General features: G+C 45.8%; 1 protein-coding gene across 6 annotated transcripts in view; it reads right to left on the bottom strand.

Moving 5' to 3' along the window:
- TANC2 (tetratricopeptide repeat, ankyrin repeat and coiled-coil containing 2) overlaps positions 1–23474 on the bottom strand; it is a 365204-nt gene that overhangs the window by 7806 nt on the left and 333924 nt on the right. For 4 of the 6 annotated variants that reach the window (XM_061392283.1, XM_061392285.1, XM_061392287.1 and 1 more), the window contains 9 exons: positions 22911–23004; positions 15120–15253; positions 14035–14158; positions 8344–8519; positions 7722–7854; positions 7149–7178; positions 6236–6327; positions 4241–4387; positions 1549–1649 (listed from right to left, as the gene is read on the bottom strand). In XM_061392283.1, the coding sequence (XP_061248267.1) occupies positions 1549–1649; positions 4241–4387; positions 6236–6327; positions 7149–7178; positions 7722–7854; positions 8344–8519; positions 14035–14158; positions 15120–15253; positions 22911–23004 (1031 nt within the window). The remainder of the gene's footprint in view (positions 1–1548; positions 1650–4240; positions 4388–6235; positions 6328–7148; positions 7179–7721; positions 7855–8343; positions 8520–14034; positions 14159–15119; positions 15254–22910; positions 23005–23474) is intronic. The other 2 variants (XM_061392284.1, XM_061392289.1) reach the window with 1 other exon arrangement.

Raw genomic sequence — 23474 nt, 5'->3', positions numbered from 1 at the left:
TCTGAATCACAGGAATCACCAGGAGCTGAGGGCCTGGTCGCGGTCTCAGAGAACTGTTAGCGCCTGAGTGGGGTGGGGTGCAGGTGGGGGGCGTCCGGGGGCTTTGGTTGCATCTGATTTGTAAGGAAGGAAATAGGCAGGCTGTCATTCCGGAAGAGCCCAGAATGATTCCCTAGCTCCTTCAGCCTCCATCTTCCTTCTGGCCTCTCTGGGATCAGTGGAGAAACGTCCCCATTTGGTTCAGTCCAGCTAGGCCCTTCAGGAAGTGTCTCTTAGTGCTCAAATGCACACCAGGTAGTCTGAGGGTTGGGTGGGGTTGTCATTTACAGGGTCACTGTCAATTAGCTTAGGAACAAATCAGTAACTACGATATTAAAGAATCTTGCTGATCCAGCAGAATTTTTTCTTTACGTTTTGGCCCCAATTTTCAGGCCTGTTCCATCCCAGGCAAGAACCCTGTCCTCTTCTGCCCTGTCTACCTCTTGCCCCGCGGCACTGTGGCTCCTCCACTTGGCTACGGCAGAGCTGGGCAGGTATCAGGTTTGCTGGCTAGGAAACTCAGACTATCGTTTACAAACAAGGACACAAACTGTCAGAGATATTCCCCTCCGCTCTGTCAACCTCGCCCAGAAAAGGGGCAGCTGGCCTTGTGAGGAAGGAACCATCCCAGGGGAAAGAGAATCTGATAGTTCAGCTTCTGTGAGGCCTCTGTTGCCCCACCTAGCCAAGACTAAGATCACTGCCACCGTCATCTCTAGACTTAACCTGAGTCTGATTTTCAGGACAACAGCTCCCTGGTCATGGATACGAACCTGAAGCAGTTCTTCGACAGGCAGAGTTGGGGAGAAGGGCAGGGCGCTGGCCAGGTGGCATCAAGGACAGGGATCAATGATCTATAAAGATCACTGATGGCAGTTTCTAGATCTTTCTGGAGCCTTTCCTGCCCCCTGGGCGTGAGGGACGGGGTTTCTCTGGGGCCCTCGCAGTCCTGGCCCAGGTCCTTCTGTGTTCCATGCATTTATGGTGTGGTGCTGGGAGGGGTGGGTAGATGAGAAGGAGGTCTGATGCCGTCAGACTGGAGGGGAGCCCCAGAAGGAAGACTAAGTGATCCGGGGACCTCCCAAATGCCTCTAAGCAAAGAAAGAGGAGTCTGTGATATGTGACCCATCCTACTTTTCCCTCTAGAAGGGTTAGGAGGATATTCTGCTCTCTCTCAAGAGACCAGTGTCGCTTTGTGCTGTCTGTTCTGGGGGTTAAAAGAGCAACTGAGAGATGGCAGAAGCCTCTTGGAAGAAGGCGCCAGTCTCCAACAGTGAAAAGGCATTTTTCTCCCACAGTACAATGCTCTAGATCTTCACAGCCCCAAAGGTGTGCCAGCTTTAAGATGTGCTCTGTGCTTGGGGTGGGTGGGGGGCCATCCCCAAAGCTTGGCCCTGAGAGTCCTTGGGGACAGACACAGTGGGTACAGATGCCCCAGGGTGGCCAATGTCACCTTGGCCAAATTTCCAGAAAGACCTCTTGCTCCTCACCCTCTCTCTCTCTCCTCACCTGCTGCTGCGTTTGGCCCTTGCTCTTGCATAGTAAGCTTCATAAGATTTCGGTTTCAGCTCCAGGGCCTTAGTAGCAAATTCCTCCGCCATTCCAAAATCCTGTCATTACAATAGGTGTGCAAATGAGTCATTGAAGAGATATGAGAAATAGACAGCTTGGGAATAAAACAGATTACAGGTACATTTCTTTGACATTTATGGATGGGGCACCTGGGATTCTCGACATGCCTGGCGTGGCTCTAGCCACGTGGGCCAAATGCAAGTTCCTTTGGCCTTTTGCCGTGTGGTCCTGCAATGGCTCCTGGGAATTTATCTGCCCTAAAGGACAAAAGTGTTTTTTGTCTGCCCTCTTTCTGCCTTTGGAACAACGTTCTTTCTGTCCCAGAAGCCGAATGTCAACCCACCGAAGCTCCTGAATTTGGAAACCTGAACTCTTGTTGCACACCTGTGTGTGAGGCAAATGCCCACCCTGGCATCTCGTGTGGACCCTCATCGTACCCCCCCTCTTCCTGCCTCCCCCACTATTGCTTGGCTTTAAAGGGGCAAGAAAAATCCAGGAAGATGGGGCTGTGTGAAAAAGAACTGACTGGCTAAGGGGAGTGGATGGAGGAGGGGTGTCAGGCAGGCTTGGGTTCAATTCTCAGCTCTGCTCTGTAAGCCCGCAGAGCCTGCCCTGTGTTTTCTCATCCGCACCGACCTCCCAGGTAGGACTCAGAGCAACAAAGCATATGGAAGTCCCACACACAGGAGATGCTCAAGGAACGGCAGTTTCCCTTCTGTTTCACAGAGGCTTCTGGGGCCTGCTCCTTCTCTTAACTCGTTCCTTGCTTAGGAAATGTTTAAAGTTTAAAAAACAATTTTGAAACGAGAGAGAAGCCGGGCTGTGACTGGGGTCTCTGCTGTCACCTCATCTCTCGATCACTGAGGTTCCCTGGAGGAACACAGTTTCACTGGTCTTAAGAAGCCAGGGGAACAGGAAGCATGGCAACAAAGCCATCATTTTCAAGACACCCTTACACACTGAAGGGAAGGTTTTCTCCTCCTTAATATCAAAGCCACAGGACAACACAGCAGCCTCTGGTTAAGCTTGTGATTCCTAAAGCAGACCAAAGGCCCTGTGGTGGAGGTAAAATGAAAAAAAAAGGTTCACAGGCAACTTTCTACCAAAGTTGACAGATTTCAGGTGGGCCTGGCATGCAATCTGCTGTGGTGCCTAAGAGGAAATCTCCTATCTTATAGCATCTGCTTCCAGCTCTACTATTTTCAACCTAACCTGTTAATTTTTTCTTTTGCGATGATCATTATTTCTGGGATGATTAGAACTTCTTCAAGAAGCACAGTATCTGTGAGGCATAAAGTGGCCAGTAGGTCGGTGGCGGCTTCGGAGCTTCATCTCACACTCACTAGCTGGAGCTATAGGAGACCCTTGGGGCTCTGCCTCCTGTTTCATGTCAGAACCTCACCGCTTCCCCCAGAACCTCCACCATGTCCCCATATTCCTCAGCACCTAGAGAAGCTCTGCCTCTTAGGGCATCACTGTGCTCTTGGAGACACCCAAGTCTGCTTATTTATCAGGGCTCTTTTCACTGCCAGCTTTTAGATGGATGATCAAAAAGTCATTTTTCTGGAGCTGACAGCAGATCTCTTGCCACAGAGGCTATAAGGTCACTGCTGGACACCTGAGTTCTTTATTCTGTTATTCAAACGTTCCTGTTTGGCTAGGATTATTTTTGTCTCCTGAGGAACCTGAGACCTCAGGCTGGTGGATGTCAGAGGTTCCTGATACGAGCCTGGCTATTCCTAGGATCTGAGAGAGGGTTCTTGGCTCAGCAGTGTCTGCATATCAAGAGGGCAGTGGCTGAGGGCATCACAGGCTGTATCGAGGCAGGCAAGAAGAACCAAGGGCTATTTAGGGGATAATAAGGGACCAGGAGGGGTTTCCCTGGTGGACCTGCCAATTCAGGAGACGCGGGTTTGACCCCTGGCTCAGGACAATCCCCTGGAGAAGGAAATGGCAACCCACTCCAGTATTCTCACCTGGGGAAATCCCATGGACAGAGGAGCCTGGTGGGCTGAAGTCCACGGGGTTGCAAAAGAGTTAGACATGACTTACGGACTAAACTAATGAACCAAAGGACCAGGAGGAGTTTTGAGACTCCTTCTGTGACAAGAAGGGACCTGGCATGCTAGAATAAAAGGATGAGGAAAGAAGTGAAAGTTTAAGATTAGCCTTAGACATTAAACCTTGAAGTCCGTGGTCCTGGGCCCTCTTTTCAGCCCTTCCTTAAATGATGAGGGGGTCTCCCAGGAAGGAAGGGAATGACTACAATTGTATCTAATTGAAGCTGGGAGTTCCAGGGTCCACTGCGCTCACCTTTTCCCAAAGACCAGAAACCTGACTTGGGGGGCAGGGCAGGATGGTGATGAATATTCCAATTACTTTCAGTGGGAATCAGGAAAATTCAGAAAGCTACAAAGCGCCCACAGAATTCATTTTTTACAGTTTGAGATACAGATTGTAATACTTAAGTCTTGATTTCTTTCAAATCGCAAATGTCAGTGCTCTGTGAAGGACAACCAAGTTCCAGATGGGGGCAGACAAGGATTTGGGGGCCTGCTAAAAGCCAGGGCGTGACATGGATCATCAACTTTCAGGGCTGTGGAAAGGAGCTGGGATGACAGGCACTTACGTTCATTTTCCTGCGACATCGAGAGAGGTTGAGGAGGAGAGACACCTTCAGCTCCCGGAAGGTTTTCAAGTCCTCACCAAACCCTTCTCTAGGGAACTTCTTCAGGGCATACTGGTAGCGCTGGGCGGCTTCCTTTACTTTACCTTTCTAGTGGGAGCACAAGACGGCAAAACACAGTGTTGGTCTGCTGAGCAGCTGAGGAGGTCTGCTCCCGTTCCCATCCTTTCTCTGCAGTTACCGCTCAGGGTTAGCCCTCCCCAGCTCCACCCCAGTGGTGCAACAAGGTCCCATCTTTTCCACTGGGAGCTCGCCTGGCAGGCAAGGCGTGGTGAGGGAGATTCCCAAGACACAAGCCAGAGACACAAAGCCTTGGCAAATGAAAGACCTGGGGCCCCGGCTTCCCAACTGGATTTCCGAACGACTGACTGTATTCATTCCAAAGGAGCCTGTTCTTGGCTCAGTCTCCCCGGGACACAGCATTTCCTAGTCCTGATGGCTCCAAGTTTATCACTATTTCTTGACCTTTGGCCTATCCGGAAAACTCTTTTTGTTTCACCTTGCCAGTCCTCTAGAAAAGCCCATGCTGTTCCCCACAGAGGATGTGGGAGCTAACCGAGTCTATCTGCTGCTTCCCTAACACTACTGATAAAATAGTGAGTCTTTCTCTGTTTTTGGAAGAGGCATGGGTGCAGTGGTGGTAGAGATGTGAAACTGAGAATCTGTGATTCCACCTGACTAGGTAGGAGGCATTTTCCAAGTAAATCTATGAGTCACTGAGGGACCTAGGTCATAGGGGCCTTGAACTTTTCTTACATTTTTCTTCTGAAAAATCTGTAAGTGGAGCCCAGAATGGTGCGGGAGGCATCTCCCATTCTGTTAGCTCATCTTTTTATTCCTTCCATTCCTTCTGTGTAGTTGTAACTCCAGCCAGAGATCCTGAGCTTGTATTTTCTCTTTCACTGAGGACAGACTTGGAGTCTTCCAAGGCAGAATTTTGGGTGGGAACAGGAATAGCTCTGGCTGTTCTCATTAGGAGGCAGGACGCCTTGTCTCAGGATGCCAGAAGTTATGTCATAAAGAGGGCTTAGGTTCTTGACAGCACGGCCATTCTCAAGTCCATGAGTACGCCGCCTAGAGAGGCCCTTCTGTGAAGTCGTGTAAAATCGGGATTGGGCCAGAGCTCGTTTCCCAGAAGCCTAAGGGACCTAGATTATCAAGCTTTCACACAATGGTCCTCAGGAAATACAACTCTACTCACAGGAGCTCTTCTGTACTCCTTACATAAAGCGGAAATAATGTGTGTCACAGTCATTTCCTCCTCTCTGGGCCTAGGCATGTCTCAGTGACACCCGCTGCCAAAAGCTGGGTTGGATTTGTATTTACCTTCAGGAGGAGAAGGTTCAGCTAGTCCTCATACAATGAGATGACTCTGACATGGAAAGTTCTTAACGGCCCTCCTACAGCCCCTGGCAGTTTGTGTGTGTTAGGGTATGGAGCCTTCAGCCTGAATCGTGAATACAAGACTCCATATCTTTTTTTTGTTGTCATTCAGCTAATGATTTCAAGTAAATCTATAACTGCTCTTTGTCTCAGTTTCCTTATCTTACTCAGGGATGCCAATAAGCTATTATTACTACAGACTTTTAAATCTACACATATAGTAAACATAAATGCTAACATCAATGCCTCTTGCCTGCAGTACCTATTTTTCTTCTCCCTGTCCCATGGTTTCCAGGCTCTGATAAACAGATTCCATGTAGAATCTATGGCACCACCTATCAGTGACCAGGTAAAAACCAGGTCTTTAGGTTGATCAGCTGTGGGCACATGTAGGCCCACGTTGAGAAAGCAAAAATCTGGGATCCTCAGCTTATGAGCCCTCCACTGAGGGATGGTACTCTCCTGATGACTCTAGAACCCTACCAAGACTCTGGTGAAGTCTACGTGCAGGGCAGAGTCAGCGGCCATCAGGAGAAACCTCCTTCTCCCCCTCACCTTATAAAACATGTCCCCCTCTTCCATCAGCTTGCTCAGCAGGATGATCATGATGTCTGGTTTGGAGGTGGCCATCGCCCATGTGGCTGGACCTGTAGTGTACAGGATGCATGATGGGTAAAAAACTCATACAATGTAAGGGTGGTAGGAAGCTAGGTGAAAAAAACACCCTGGGGGGGATTTCTGCTGAGAGAACAACTTGCTCCACAACACTGGCCTCCTCTTTTAGAACTGGGAGTGTCTCAGCGCCTCCCACTGCCAAGAAGCCGCGTTGGATTTGTATTCACCTTAAAATAAGAATCTCTGAACGGTCAGAGTCTGCACCATCGGAGGGCAGCAGAGCCTGCATGTTGTATTCAGGCAGGCGATGCTTAGTCTGGCGTTACTTTAAATAAGGAACTTGGGAGAAAAGGGTTTACATTAAATGTCACTGTAAGATTTTAAAAAATCCAAAAAGGGTAATTTATTTTGGGTAATCTGGGACTCAAAACCCCCAGCTGTTCAGTCTCTTTAATTTTTAAGCATGTACTTTGCAGAAGGGAAACCATGAACACTTCTAAAGGCTCCCTTAATTTGTAAGTACCGAATAGGACCCCTGGGATTCACACTGAACTGTTTCAGTGTGAAACAAGCCATCGTGACAGAGGACCACTCTACCCACAAAGAGAAAGAAAAGGTTAACTCGATTAGTTTACAGATGCCTGAACTATTTACCAACTAAGCTTTTCTGGGTTAGTTATCAAAAGTTCAAGTTATTCTCTACAACAGTCATTTAAAAAAATATCTTCTTTTAAGGTGAAGTAAATTAAAAGATTAGAGGTGTTGGGGACTCATGCAGGCTAAATCAAAGAGGAGAAGGCAAAGCTGACCAAGCCATCAGACCACGCCTGATGCTGACAGCGGTGAAATATACCTCGTGGGCGACTCGGTAACGTCTGACAACCTTCAAAGAAAGGAGAAAACAAAAAGTTGTAGGAGAGGAAAAAAAAAATGGATGAAGGTGAAAAAAAAAAAAAAGAAGGAAAAAGCAGCAGTGAGAGGCAGGCAGCAAAAAAGCCAGCACATCAGCCAACCCTCGTCTACGGGTCCGTGGGAGGGGCAGCGGAGGGGCAGCAGCCGCAGGGACCCGAGGGTCCGAAGCACATACAGAGCAGGGCAAAGCGAAGGCTCGCGGCATCACAGGGATCCAGGATGCTCACAGGGCGGGGCTGCTGCCGAGGCAACAGCGCTGAGATGCACTTAAGGTCAGAGCAGCCTCCTGGCTAAGGCGACTCGGGCATGGCAGATAACCACGTGGCTTTGGACAAAGGGTAGTGTAGATCAGGGCTCTTCTCTGGGCCAAGAGTCTTTCTGTTCACTCAGATAATAACTGGGCCGGGCAGAGGGGAGACTATACACGTTCACGCTGAACGCCCAGGGCAGCCAGACCACTGGGCCAGTCTGGCCGCTGGGCACAGATGGCCAGCACCTTCCTCCTTTCTCCTACCTATCTTGGCTCCTTTCTTCAGAAGGGTGACAACAACAGAAGTGTTCCGGCACCCCACAGCCCTGTCCAGAGGGCGCATTCCACTGTAGTCCACGTGCTCGATCATGGCCCCGTGATCCACCAGGAACTGGACCTAGGACATGATCAAGCAGCACGGTCAACCCAGGTGTGAGGCCTCCAGCTGCTGCCTGCCCTGTAGTTAACTGCTGGTGTGAACCCAGGGTTGTACAGCTGGAAAGAACCCGCCTGCCGATGCAGGAGACATGGGTTTGACCCCTGGGTCAGAAAGATCCTCCAGAGGAGGAAATGGTAATCCCGTCCAGCATTCTTGCCTGGGAAATCCCACGGACAGAGGAGCCTGGCGGGATACAGCCCATGGGGTCGTACAGTCAGACCCAACTGAAGCCACTGAGCACAGCACAGGTGTGAACCAGGCAGGACAGCGCTGGTATTCCAGGGCCAGACCCCTGTTCCTGGTTTTCAGTCATGTTTGGAATATTCCTGAGCTCAATCAAGTACAGATCTGAGAACTTTATATCAGGAATCATCAACCCCAGACAACACTGTGGATTGAGAGCCTTCCCTCCTCCTCCCACCCTGGGGGCTGGTTAAAGGCACTCACCACCTCAGCGTCGCCGTAGAAAGCGGCTAGATCCAGCGGGGTGCGGCCGTTCTTATCGGCGTGGTCGGTGGCAGCCCCGTTATCCACCAGAGAACGGACCACCGAGAGATGACCCTTCAGACAAGCCCAGCTGAGGGCGGTCAGTCCTTCTTTGTCCATGAGAGCAATGGAGGCACCTACAGAGCAAGCACACCACAGGGCTGAGGAAACAGGAACACCGGGAGCAGTCACAGCAGGAGCGGAAGCCGGGTGTCAAGGCGTGCGTGTGTGCTCAGCTGTGTCCGACTCTTTGTGACCCCGTGGCCTGTAGCCCGCCAGGCTCCTCTGTCCATGGAATTCTCCAGGTAAGACTACTAGAGTGGGTTGACATGCCCTCCTCCAGGGGATCTTCCCAACCTAAGTCTCCAGAATTGCAGGCAGATTTTTTACCACTGAGCCACTTAAGGTGTATATTCGGCCAAAGCACAGCTTCTGCTTCTGGTGTGTTCCCTTTTAATAAAGCTGTTAACAAAACTGCTGCCATGAGTGGTCAGTAGAAAAGTCCCATTCTCTGGGCATCCTAGGTTCTGCATCCCGAAGCTTACTACTCCCCTGTGAGAATCCTCTACTTTGGCCAAAATGGATGTGCTCCCCACCTTGAGAATCCCCCCAAGTGTTCCTGTACCCTCACTTCCCGTTATGTCGGTCCCACATATGGACACCTTTTCTTCCCCATATGGGACTTGCCTCACTCCCCCCATTCTCTAGGAACCATCGAAAACCTCCCTGTCTCCAAGAGGCCTCTCCTGCTCACTGTTACCTCATCTTGAATCTGCCTGACACACGTCACCTTATTCTGTTACTCATCTTTTTTTTTTTTTTTTTAATGTATGCCACTTATATGTAATAAATTCTCAGGGAATGTTTTCTGAACTCAGCAAAAGTCTTTCATTTTTAATAGTATAAACTCCTTGAGAGATTCTCATAGAATAATGAGCTCAGAACATTGATGATAGCACCAGGCCACCTTCTCCTTCCTTAGAGTGGGAGGGGAATGGACTCAAGGGAAGAGGCTGGGCCAGGCCAGGAAGGGAACTAGGAGTTTAATTAAACTAGTCAGCCTTCAACAATTCCATCCCCACTCGCTTTGCCTGTTTTATATTCTGCATCTTCTTCCCTTCAGTGTTTCTCTAGGAGCAAGCATACTTGACACTCGGTTTTGTAATTAGTCGAAAATTCAATCTACATTTGGTCCTTAGCCTAGGTTGTCAGCTCTTGGGTGGCAAAGAGCCTGTCACTCCCTTGTGGGTTTTGAAGAGTACCTCAGGTGACTCTTTGCACACAGTTGGTGTGTCATGCTCACTAACAAAATGAGATCAACTTACTGCACACACAGTACGCTTTTCAGGCTGCCTCCTCGCTGGATGTCAGATTCAGATGTCCGATCTGATTCGGATGTCAGATTAAGCTCAGGACCTGCCACAGCCAGGCTCTGGAGCTCCTCGGCAGTCATGTGGCCTATCCCCTCTGTGTCAGATAACCAGATTCTGGCTTCCCGTGACAGTATGAAGGGCTGGATGGTACCATATTCCTAACCCTGAGGAGAGTCATCCATGTCCTGGGTCCTCTAGTTTGCGACTCAAATGCTGATTCTAACACGGAATGAATTTGAATATGGGACAGAATCTAAGGAGGTTTCTCAGATGCAGCATCTATAAATTTCCTGGACAGAGTCTCCAGTGAATAAGCAGAATAAGAAGGTTCTGGATGTATATTACAGATAAACTGATTTTTACGAAGATGAGGGAAGCTAGAATTTAAGAAAAGGAGATACATATAAAAAACACAGTATTCAATTTACTCTGAAAATTCTATTTGAAACCTTATTCTTCTCTCTTTCCTTCTCCCAGAAGTTAATAGAATCGCAGTTCTCCCAAACATTTACTTATTTTAAAACTTAAAAAATTTTTATATTGGAGTATAGCTGATTAACAATGTCATGATAGTTTCAGATGGACAGCAAAGGGACTCAGCCATACATACGCATGTATCCATTCTCCCCCAAACTCCTCTCCCATCCAGGATGCCACGTAACATTGAACAGAGTTCCAAGTGCTACACAGTAGGACTGTGTTAGTTATCAGTTTTAAATACAGCAGTGTGTGGACTGATGTTAAAGCTGAAACTCCAATACTTTGGCCAGCTGATGTGAAGAGCTGACTCGTCTGAAAAGACCCTGATGCTGGGGAAGAATGAGGGCAGGAGGAGAAGGGGACGACAGAGGATGAGATGGTTGGATGGCATCACCGACTCGATGGACATTGGTTTGGGTGGACTCTGAGAGTTGGTGATGGACAGGGAGGCCTGGTGTGCTGCGGTTGATGGTGTTGCAAAGAATGGGACATGACTGAGTGACGGAACTGAACTGAATTGAGAGGTCCATCCCAAACCAAGTCTCAATTTTAGAACTCTGTGGAGTTCTTGTCAACTCATCTATCCATATGTCCTACAAATGATCAATCACTTGGCCCTCCTGTTCTATGCTAACTGCCACTGCATCTGGATTTGGCCTCATCTCTTATCTATTCAATGACAATGGTTTCCTAATTGATCCCCAGGTCCACTATCATCTCTTCATCAACTCAACTATTCATACTACTGCCAAATTTTTTTTTAAAGCACAACTCTGGCATTGATTGATTCCCTTTTAAAACAATCTTGAAAGGCTCCCTACTGCCTTCAGAGAAGTCCAAACTCTTTTAATCCGTTCCTTTCCTTAGTATAACTTTACTTATTATGTACTTTTGGCTGTGCCCTCTGTTGCTGTGCAGGCTTTCCTCTCGTCGTGGAGAGCGGGGGCTCCTCTCTGGCTGCAGTGCTCAGGCTTCTCACTGTGGTGGCTTCTCTTGTTGCTGAACACGGGCTCTAGGGCAGGCAGGCTTTCACTAGCTGCAGCTTCTGGACTCTAGAGTGCAGGCTTAATAGTTGTGGCGCGTGGGCTCAGGTGTTCCTCAGTATGTGGGATCCTTTTGGATCAGCGATCAAACTCATGTCTCCTGCCTTGGCAGGCAGATTCGGATTCTTTACCACTGAGCCACCGGGGAAGCCCCAGTCTCTTCCTTTTCAACTTCTTTCCATGTACGTTTCCAACAGTCCTCATGTACATTACTGGACAACTTCGTATTTCCCCAGTCTTGCTGTGTACCTGCTTCTCTTCTCTGGTCTTTCATTTACATTATATCCCCTCCCTGAATACAGAACATTTTCCTACTCAAATTTCAAAGTCTGTCCTGTTCTAACTCAAATACCTTTATCAGCACACTCAGGATTATCTGCTTTTTAAGGCAGTTACTTATCTTTGTTTCATCCCCTCCTTGCCAGATTACAGACCCTTTGAAGACACGGATTATAGTGTATTAATTAAAAAAAGATCACAGTTCCTAGCACAGTGTTTTGCAAATAATGTAGGCTAAATATACATCTGTAGAATTCGTTGATTGAGAGAAAGTCTCTGATTTAAATGTGAAAGAACGAAATAGTATGGAGATCAGAATGCCTGCAGTGAAGGAGGACAACTCTCTGAAATCTGTGTCTGATGATCTTTTTAAAAAACATTATTTATTTTTAGTCGAAGGATAATTGCTTTACAATATTGTGTTGGTTTCTGCCATACATCGACATCTGATGAGCTGCTTCTATGGGTGTGCGGCAGACCCTGTGCGGTCATCTACCGCTTATCTGTGGTGAAGGGTCCTCCCTTTTCCAGCAGACTTGGGTTGTTCTGGGACATTTACTACTGCCATGTCTTATCCTGAGCATCTAGGGATATCCCCCCTTGCTCCCCAACACCCATGTCAGCAGAATGAAGGATCAGTCAGTTCAGTTCAGTCACTCAGTTGTGTCTGACTCTTGGCGACCCCATAGACTGCAGCCCGCCAGGCCTCCCTGTCCATCACCAACTCCCGGAGATTACTCAAACTCATGTCCATTGAGTCATTGAATCGGTGATGCCATCCAACCATCTCACCCTCTGTTGACCCCTTCTCCTCCTGCCTTCAATGTTTCCCAGGATCAGGGTCTTTTCAAATGAGTCAGCTCTTTGCATGAGGTGGCCAAAGTATTGGAGTTTCAGCTTCAATATCAGTCCTTCCAATGAACATTCAGGACTGGTTTCCTTTAGGATGGACTGGTTGGATCTCCTTGTAGTTCAAGGGACTCTCAAGAGTCTTCTCTAACACCACAGTTCAAAAGCATCAATTCTTTGGCACTCAGCTTTCTTTATAGTTCAACTCTCACATCCATTCAAGATGTTGATGTGTGGCAGAAACCAACACAATATTGTATGGTTTTTCCACTACTGGAAAAACCATAGCCTTGACTAGACAGACCTTTGTTGGCAAAGTAATGTCTCTGCTTTTTAATATGCTGTCTAGGTTGGTCATAACTTTTCTTCTAAGGAGCAAGCGTCTTTTAATTTCATGGCTGCAGTCACCATCTGCAGTGATTTTGGAGCCCCCCAAAATAAAGTCTGCCACTGTTTCCACTGTTTCTCCATCTATTTGCCATGGAGTGATGGGACCGGATGCCATGATCTTTGTTTTCTGAATGAAGGATAGATACTGTGAAACCAGGCTGGTCTGGTGGTTTGTACTAGGGAAGCAAGACCCACTTTGCACATGGGGAAGACAGTTCTCTGACTCGAACCCACTTTTGTGAGTCCGAGGTAGTGAAGACACATCTTTGGGGGTGAGAGCTAAAGATCCAGTAAGTCTCTGACTGAGCTGTAATTTGAAATCTGAGAACAAACCTTGCCTTCTTCCCACATCAACTACCCTTCAGCAGCTCCGGCCTGGGCATGATTTTCAGGAGCTTGCCCTCCTTGAAGCGTATGCACTTGTGGATATTAATTATGAATGATGGATGATCAGATCCAGTTTACTCATAGGGGAGGCTCACTGGGATAGGAGTCAAGGCTGGTCACAGTCACACGACCTCCTGCTTCACTGAAACACTCAAGCTCCACTAGGTGGCACTGCAGAGTCAGCGACTGGAGCTTTTCTACTACAGAGATTCCCGCATCACTCATCACGGGTCTGTAGAGGTGATCAGGTCACAACCCTTGAGGGGAGCCTGGAATGCTCTGGATGGTGTGACCACAATCTCCTTTAACTTACCTCTCATTCACCAGGAATATGTGAATGCTGGTAAATGTTAAAGGGAATTTATTACAATAGGAGGATAATATTAATACCCTGATTCCTCAAATAGGGTCCCTCGGTCAACAATTGTTCAAACCTTCATTTGCTTCCTTTGGATACAAGAAAAATATTAGTTGTGCAGGCTGACAAAAGAATTGATAAAGTTAAAGTCAAAATACAGTCTCTGGAAGATGAACATTTATTGAGTGCATATTAAAAACTTCAAAGTTGGGAGAGTACTGATTTGAATTAAAGAACTTATACCATGTAAATATGATTAGGATACCAAAAATCCCTCAAGCCATAAAGAAATAGAGAATGTCAGAATTAGAAAGGCACCATGTTAGAATTAGAACATCAGAATTTCGAAGAGAATAGAGGAGAGACTTTCACTTTCTAATCAAGTGGATTAAGAATACTCATTCTTAACACCTCTTGGAATCCATCCCTGGAAATCACGAGCTTTGGGTTTTGATGGGTACTGACCATCAAGCTCTGGCATCCTAGGACTGACCTTGAGCAAGGAGAAAGTCCACAGTTCCCAGGTGGCCTTCAGAAGCTGCCATCATTAGGGGAGTACGGCCCTGCTTGTCCGCCATGTTGACATCAGCTCCATGAGTAAGTAAAAGATCAACGATCTGCAGGGGCAGAGAAGGGGGGATGGATGAGCCAGGAAGTGATGCTGAGCAGATACATGCATGCCACCCCCATACCACGTGAGTTCCCTGCAAATCACCTCTAGCGAAACTCGCCACTGCAAGAACCTCCTCTAGTTTCCGCATGGTCTAGTACCATGGGATTTGATCACTGACTTTCTTAGGGAGAGCCAAATGAGAACTCACTCTAAATGTCTGGCTCAGCCACTAAGTAAAAAAAAAAATCCAAGATTAACAGAGGCCAAGATGTAGACTAAACAATCCCCTAATGGAAGAACCAACACGAGTCACTACCTATGTCAGGGCCATTTTACTGACTTCCAGGTGCTGCAAACCTGCCTGCAGTGAATATTTACCACCAAACAGAACACTGTAAAGTGCCTCTCACAACTCTTCAGCACTGTTTGGCTCCTAGGACTACTGAATTTTTTTCAAAGATTATAACCAATATGCTTTCTTTTCTGTCCTACCCAGAATTTAAACATCTGGAAAGATCGCCTATTAACAGAATTTATATTTGTTGTTTTTTGGTCACTAAGTTGTGTCTGACTCTTTGTGACCCCGTGGACTGCAGCATGCCAGGCTCCTCTTGTCCTTCACTATCTCCTAGAGTTTGCTCAACTTCATGTCCATTGAGTCGGTGATGCTCTCTAACCATCTCATCCTCTGCCACCTTCTCCTTCTGCCTTCAATCTTTCCCAGCATCAGAGTCTTTTCCAATGAGTTGGCTCTTCGCAAATTTACATACACCACATTTTGTTTTTGTAAGTTAGAGACTCCTGCAAGTAAGTGGTTGGCAGGCATCTGTTGAACCTGCCAGAGAACCTGTGGATGCTGTGAAGTAACCAGTCAAAAGTAGCCAGTCCTTCTATCCAGTACAGATCATCAGGACGATTCTGCATACTGACTTTCTGACACAGTCTCAAAGTAGCTACTTGCTTACCTGCCAGTGGCCTTGGCGAACGGTGCTGAAGAGGGGCACGGCTCCCCGGCGGTTGGGCTGGGCCACAGCTGCCCCCTGCTCCAGGAGCAGACGACACACCTCTAGCTTGCCCCTTCCGGCCGCAGCTGTCAGGGCTGAGGGTAGAGAGCGCAGTGTGAGGACAGTGGGGCTCGCCCCCTCCAGCCTCTGCCGGGAGCAGGGCAGCACACCTGTGTCTGATGGATGCAATTGCTACTTTACCTTCAAGAATGATGATTCTGGCTACTCTTGCCAGGAAGGAAGTTTTCAAAGAAAAATAATGAATAAAACCACATTTAAAAGGGCTTACATATATGGAGACAATTATGATAATAAATTTATTGAAAAATCACCTCTGACCAAAACTTACTTGGTTTCATTTATCCTACCCAGACTGTCTTTCTTCTGCTTTTGACTTATCTCTTTTTTGGTACCCCTTCCAGCTACAAAACTTTCACTGGTATGTGCATGGGTAAGACTAAAGAAAGAAGGGTATTTGCAGGGGAATGCTTTTTTTAGAATTATCTAGGAACCACCTCTGGGCCAATTTCTACTTCTGGGCCCTTAAATTCAGAGAACCAAAGTCAGAAATGGCAGCCTTAATTTTGCTTACTTCTTAAATAACAGTTTGCTGTATTGCTTTTAAGAGAGTTTTTACAATAAAGATATATAAAAAACTGTAAAAAAAAAAAAAAAAAGAAACTTCAGTCTAAGCTTTAGGCCAGTTTTCATTCCTTTTCTTCATCAGTTGAGATAGAAGTTTCTAGTACATGTGCAACCATTTTTATATGAAGGTCAAAACTGTTCAGGGTAAGTTTTAAAGATGAGAGAAGAAATATGACAAAGGCTCTTTTCTTCTGAAGACAGAATAATGGAGTCGCAAATAAAAAGCAACTATAGGGAGGAAAAAGGACACTCCGCGTGCAGGTAGAAACATAAACATTCTTCTTTTTGTGCTCCAGTCCATGTTTATGACCTCTGATAGAGTGGAGATCTGAAGAGTGCTTATTTCATCCCTTGAGTGCTATTTCAACAGTAGTAAGAGGAATCTGTAGATATAGCTTCTGCTGCTAAGTCGCTTCAGTCGTGTCCGACTCTGTGCAACCCCTGAGATGGCAGCCCACCAGGCTCCCCCGTCCCTGGGATTCTCCAGGCAAGAACACTGGAGTGGGTTGCCATTTCCTTCTCCAATGCATGAAAGTGAAAAGTGAAAGTGAAGTTGCTCAGTCATGTCCGACTCTTCGCGACCCCATGGACTGCAGTCTACTAGGCTCCTCTGTCCATGGGATTTTCCAGGCAAGAGTACTGGAGTGGGGTGCCATTGCCTTCTCCTATACCTTCTACTAAGTCCATATTTGAACAAATATGTGTTTGTCTCTTTCTAACCAGGGATTTCAAACGTGTACACCTAGTGTTTTAAATGGATGAGGGTAGGGAGGATGGTAAACGTTGTCAGAAAATGGCAGGAGTTGTGCTTTTCAACAAAGAGGACGGAGACCTTTTTTCCCACCGAGACTTGAAAACCTGATGTGGTGATCAGCAGGCTCTTCCTTTCTAAGGGCCACCTACTCCAGTGACAAATCAGAAGAAGATAGTACTTGGCAGGTGCAGACAGGATTTCAGTTTGCAAATGTTGGGATCTAATCAGGGAAGTAATTGAAATTCAAATCAAATGGTCACTTTTTTTTTTCATCTAAGCACAGATTATGGCATTTTGTCTTTGAGATTGGCCAAATTTATCCGCAAGTGACTCATATGCAAAACTACCTGTAATTTTCTCTAAGTTAAACCTGCAAAGAGTAATCTTTTCCTTCCTCAAGGATAGAAGGATGTCTGAAAGAAAGTGTGACTATTTTAGAAGGTATGCTCATTCTTAAACTAGATATATGTAGGCCTTGTCTGATGTGTGTTTTTTGTTTTATTCTGGCATGGTTAACGTAGGTACTTCTCTTCTGTTCCTCACAGAAGGGCAGAGGCTTCCTTCCATCTGAGGTGAGGGTCATTTCCAAGGTGAGTTACAGGTACTGATGGATTTGACTGTTTACTTGACAGAGAAGTTTTATCTCTTGTTCTTTAAATCAAAGTGAGATTCCGTCTTTCTCAAGTTCACATTTCCAACAGTTGAGGGAAAAAGAAAAACCTTCAGTTCCTGGGTCAGAACACAAGAGTAGCTTAAGAGTCTGACAATCCTCACGTCGTGTACACTGTTGTTCAGTGACTAAGTTGTGTCTGACTCTTTGTGATCCCATGGACAGCAGCACGCCAGGCTTCCCTGTCCTTCACTATCTCCTGGAGTTTGCTCACACTCTTAAGATGGTAATGCCATCCAACCATCTCATCCTTTGTCTCCCCCTTCTCCTCCTGCCCTCAACCTTTCCCTTATATAATGTTGTATGTCAATTATATCTCAGTAAAGCAGGGGGTGGCGGGGTGGAGAAAGAGCTTGACTGGCTTTAATGCTCGTTAGGAACCATAAGAATCATCTTGTTGGTACATAAAACAAGGGGGTTGAAAAATTACTAACTCTCCCAAGTTTAAAGCAGCTGCTGGGGCAGGGTTGCAGCAAATCTCCGTTCAATGTCTTGTATAATGTGTGGCACACGCGTGTGCAAATACACTCTTTTTTGCAAAAGAATTTATAGCACTCTGGAGAAAATACAGACAGTATTTCGGAATCAAGCCTCTCATCAATGATGATGGCTCACAGAACACAGATGAAAATTCACAAACAGTGCCTGTCCTGAAAATTAAACTTAACACTGTCCACTCTAATCTGGAGTCATGTTGCTGGGGCTGGCCCCTTTCAACCCACTGGACAACACATTACATGAGAGGGAATGTTCCATTCGGCCTTTCTCCTTGTATCATCTCTGCTGCTTAAGTTCTGATGTCATTTGGCAAAAATCTCCTGCTGATAGCTGGACATGGTCATTAACACAGCTGGCCAACTTCATCTCAGAACAACGCAACTATGGAAAATTGAGTCTGTACTTTTCAAAACACAAGAGCAAGGAGTTGCTTTGGCTGGATTTTTTATATGAGTCTTATCAGAAACTGTTAAAACTTTTTGAAAGAGAGACGATTAAGGCAAAGCCAGTTCTGTAAAACAACAAACTGCTTCTTAGAGCAAACATTAACAGCCGGGAGCCCAATCTCTTTTCCTGAGAGACCAGTAACGGAATTTGTTCCCTGGCTTGCCAGCATCTGATGAGATTATCTGACCAAAATGGTCCTTTTTCAAAGGGAAACATCTAAGGAGTTTGAAGAGACAGACAGGATGCAGCTCAGAGTTGAGGAAACAGCCAAAGTCTGCTTGGATGGGATAATGCTGATGCTAAATAGAAGGCAGAGGAGCAAACGGTTCTTCTGTTTATCTTTTGTCAACCTTGAAAGAATACAGCACAGACAGATCATGTAAGACCAATGGGCTGGAGGTGGTGGGGGAGACATAAACATCACGCTATCCAAAGCAACGTTCATTAGGTAAGCATTTATGGAGCTGTTTGTCAGATCCTGTCTGCTCTCAAGGAACTCAGGGTTGCGTAAGGATAAGAGACAAATAAACAAATATACTGCTATACAGTGTGATAAGCACAAAAGAGATAAGTCCATGGGGGCTGTCTGGAGGTGACACAGAGCAAGAGTATCTGGGAAGGTCTCCAGGAAGAGATGACAATCTGAACCAGATGCTGAAAGAGAAACAGGAGGCTTACAGGCAAGGGCATGGAGAAGCTTTCTAGGCACAGGGCGAGCATGTGTAAAGGCCCCGAGGTGTGGATAGCACGTTTACTGTTGCTGGAGAAGACGGGCAACAGAGGAGGCTAGAGATCATGACTGGTTTTTTTAATGCTAGTTATTTATTTATTTTTTTGGCTGCACCGCATGGCATGTAAGGTCTTAGTTCCCTGACCCCAGATTGAACCTGTGCCCCCTGCAATGGAAGCGTGGAGTCTTAACCACTGGACCGCCAGGGAAGTCTCTTTATGCTACGTTGAAGCTACAGGTGGTCAATGAAGGGTGGTAACCAGAAGAGTGACATGCACAGACTGTGGCTTAGAAATATCACTTTGGCTGAAGTCTGCGAGATAAGTCACAAAAGGGTAAGGCCTGAGATCAGATCAGCTAGGAGGTAGCTGCAATAAACTAGATAAAAGATGATGAAGGTGTGATTTAAGGGCATCTTGTTTATTTTTTGAACTTCTGCTACTTTTGGGCTATGGGATGGCTCAGGTTCTCCAGAGTTGCTAGAAGCTTTTTAATGCTGGTTTTGTGTTGAGACAGAGCAGAGGAGGGACCACGGAATAATCTTGTCACCTTAAGTGCTGGTCTTCTTCTATAAGAAATCTGTGAAAACCCTGCAGGATGGGAGGGGGTCAGTCAGACGGTGAACGCTCGATGTAGGCAGGCGCTCTTTGGAAGGACAAAAAGGCCATAAAAGTAGGATGAAAACAAACAGAATATTCTAGTGACCTGCTTTTAGTAAACCTGATATGTAAAAATTACATCTCAATATATATTTCACTCTATGCTAGGATATATTTCACTGACTCTAAGAGGCACTTTCTTCCCTCTGCATTTTAACACCTCGAAGTCAGGATGTGTCTTATAATTGATGTGGTAATAAAGAACTCTGTCAGTTTAATAGGCAGAGCGTTTTTCTTTTCTTTTTGGAATGGTACATAAAATAATGGCTATACAGTAATATAGTAAATGATACTAACTGTTGGAAACATCATGACCATCATATTTAAGAAAATATGTATAAATATATATTGTGTGTTGAGGCCAGGGTTGCAGATATAAGACCCTAACCAGCTGGCTGCAGGTCACACACTTTCACTCTCTCTATAAGAGAGACATGTAAGATTTTGCCATTGGAGGATACACGATTCAATGGGTTACCATAAATTTTAAATGATTATGTGCTATAAGTTAGAAAGAAACATGGATACTTAGTAAAGCCATCACTACAGATAGTGCTGCTAGTGGTAAAGAGTCTGCCTGCCAGTGTAGGAGAGCCAGGAGACTCTGGTTCTATCCCTGGGTTGGGAAGAGCCCCTGGAGAAGGGAATGGCAACCCATTCCAGTCCTCTCGCCTGTAAAATCCCATGGACAGAGGAGCCTGGCAGGCTATAATCCATGGGGTCACAAAGGGTCAGATATGACTGAGCAACTGAGCACAGTGTGCAACAGAGAAGCAACTAGAGCCTACTCCACGTTAGTGGTGAGTTCTAGAGACATTTCTTACATAGCGAAGACAGGATTTTTCAGAAAGTTTTCTGAAGTCAAATAACTTTATAGCTCTATAAATTATACTACAAATGCATTTCATCCTAACTCATTTAAATAACATCTTATGTTCATAATGCTAAAATTAGTTCATCTAAGTATCAAATTAAGCACAATACAATTCTGACCACAAACAAACTGACATGAAATTAATTTTTTATACAATCTTGACATATGGTACATATTAAGAAAATTAATATAACAAACTTTATTACACACTTTAATGCAGGAAATATTTTAAAAGTCCTGAGGCCATAAAGTTTTACTCTAATAAGAAATTCATATCAATAAAAGTAAGTCTTCCACTTAGTTCACACCCTTTTTTGTTGTTGTTTTAGAGCAGTTTAATGGGCTAAGCAAAACTGAGGGGAAGATACAGAGATTTCCCACACACCACTGCCCCCACATTTGTATACATCCCAGCCAGAGCTGTCCATTTGTTACAACTGATGAACCTACACTGATGCATCCTGATCACCGCGAAGTCCATCGTTTGCATTAGGGCTCACTTTTGGTGTTGCGCATCCTGTGAGTGTGTGGACAAATGTGTAATAACCTATTATCTACGGTTATAGTATCATATGAAGTGTTTTAACTGCCCCTCAAATCCTCTGTGCTCCACCTATTCACCCTTCCCCATTTTCCCCAACACCTAGCAACCACTGATCTTTTTCCTCTCTTCATAATTTTTACAAGAGTTGTGGTTTTTTTTTTTTAATTGTATGTTTTTTTACTTTAGGCAATGGATGTAGTATGGTTTAAATTTCCTTTACCAAGAAGTTATTTTTCTTGTTAAAACTCCATTTCAGGGTTAATTCCCCCGAAAAGGTCTGAGTTCACACCCTTTTGGAACATTTTGAAGGAATTCCTTCAAGGAGAGCACTAGAATATGTGTGATAGTCATCACTGTGATTGCGTGCTAAGCTGCTTCAGTCATGTCTGACTCTGCGACCCCATGGACTGCATGTAGCCCGCCAGGCTCCTCTGTCCATGGGATTTTCCAGGCTGAAACACTGGAGTGGATTGCCACGCCTTCCTCCAGGAGACCGTCTCGACCCAGGGACTGAAGCCAAGTCCCTTACGTCTCTTGCATTGGCAGGCGGCTGTTAGTCTGTAATTTCTGTCCAGTGGCACCACTGGGCCGCTACTTCTGTTGCCCTCCACAGCGGTCACACACGAGTGGCTTGGAACGGGAGACTCTGGGGGGACGGCTGCGCTGTGCTGGGAGGCTGCACTGATGGGGCCTGAACCCTCACGCCCCTCCCACAGCTCCGGGTCTCAGGACGCCACGGCCGTTGTTCCCGGCCAGCCCCTTCCCCTCAGTATGTCCTCTGGCTTCCCTCAGGGTGGAGCCCCAGAGACAGCAGCTGTTTCCAGCTGCACATTTTCCTTTAATCTGTCACGGGCACTTAAGCTGCAGCTGCCTGGCATCTGCTCCCTTTGGCTCTGCAGAGGGAAGGATTGTTTGAGAAGCAAATTCCTGAGCTTCGGACCATTCCACACGGTGTTGAGGAAGCCATGAAACCCATGTAAGATTTTTGCCATTGTGGAAACATCCCAGTTCAATAGGTAATTATAAATTTGGAGTGAATTTAAGCATTTTCTTTGATTTTTAATAACATTCTGACCCAAACCAAAATGTATCCCCCTTCTTGTTTAGTAAAATATCCTCCCTAAATTGGCCATCTCAATGCTGGTCTCCTTCTCCTGGCAAATACGACACATATCTGTGGTGACACTACAGTTTTCACTGCCCTGGTTTCATAAAAACACAGAAAAGGTTACTAATGTTTTCCCAGATGTTCCAGTTTAGACTTGGGGGAAAGACAATAAACATTTCCTGCAAAGGCCACAAGGAAGATGCTTCTGTTTATGGAGTAATACCAAGCACTATAGAAACAGCTTTGCTACAGACGGAGAGAGACTACGCAGGGCTGTAACCTACAGCGGGCAGGGCCTTCATTTTGCATCCTGATGCCAACTGTTCTCATGACATATCAATTTAATCATGTCAGGTACCACTCACTTTACCATGGTACCATTTGGTTCATTAAGCTGGAGGTGTCGATAAAAATTCAACTTCTTGGTTTCTAACTACAGGGGAAATATTTATTCCTAACTACTACAAGGATCTCTCTCTCTCTCACACACATACATAAAGTCCACAACTATTTTCTGTTCTGGTTTGGCACACTGGAAGGAAACTTTCAGTCTTTTAAAATATTTGGAAACAAGAGCAGGGAAAGTTTTGTTTGAAAGAAGACTCTAGGGCTAATGGCATGGTGCATCCAAAGGGACGGAGGATTGAAAGAAGGAAATTGCCTGACTTTTTACTTTGGCTGAATTGGTCTCCAGTACAACAGCCATAAGACAGAGAGACTGCCAAAGACCTGGCAGAGAAAACACCGGGGAGTGAGACACAGAGTGTCTCCACACACACACAGGACATTCATGAGAGAAGAAAGAGCTGTCCACGAGAGGTACCTGTCTCTCCCCAGAGACTGTCAAAGCTGTTGATCTGTGCTCGCTCCACCTCCTCTTCATCTTTTTCTGGAAGATCAAGTAGGTAGGAGACAATCTGAAACAAGAAGTTGTGTCAGCTCGAAGTTCAGGTGGAAAACTATACACTGATACTGTGAACCTGTGAGGTTTGGGAGATATCTGGATAACCCAGTGCCACCCTCTTGCACACCACAGGAATCAGAACAATTTGTCCTCACAAAAAAATGCAAAGCTGCCAAGATGAGCATGCATTCTCCAGGTACAGTCTACATGTTTCCCTTGAATGCAATTAACTTATGCAGCCCGTGATTTTAAAAAAATACATATTTATCACATTTGAGTTAAAAAAAAAGCAATCCTTCTCCCTCCTAATAAAACTACCAGAAAAAAAAAAAACTAACAGAAAAAAAAATCAATAAGCAAAAACCAGAAAATAAATATGGAGAAAACTGAGGGCCTGTACTTTTTCAGAGTAGAGCTGTTATCTTCTTTTTTTTTTTCCCTCTTGGAATTACAAGGACTGTTTGGGGACCGTAAAAGGAGAAT

This window comes from Bos javanicus, chromosome 19 (genome assembly GCF_032452875.1).
Source record: "Bos javanicus breed banteng chromosome 19, ARS-OSU_banteng_1.0, whole genome shotgun sequence".
Classification (NCBI taxonomy): domain Eukaryota; kingdom Metazoa; phylum Chordata; class Mammalia; order Artiodactyla; family Bovidae; genus Bos; species Bos javanicus.
This window is presented reverse-complemented; position numbering and strand designations above follow the sequence as displayed.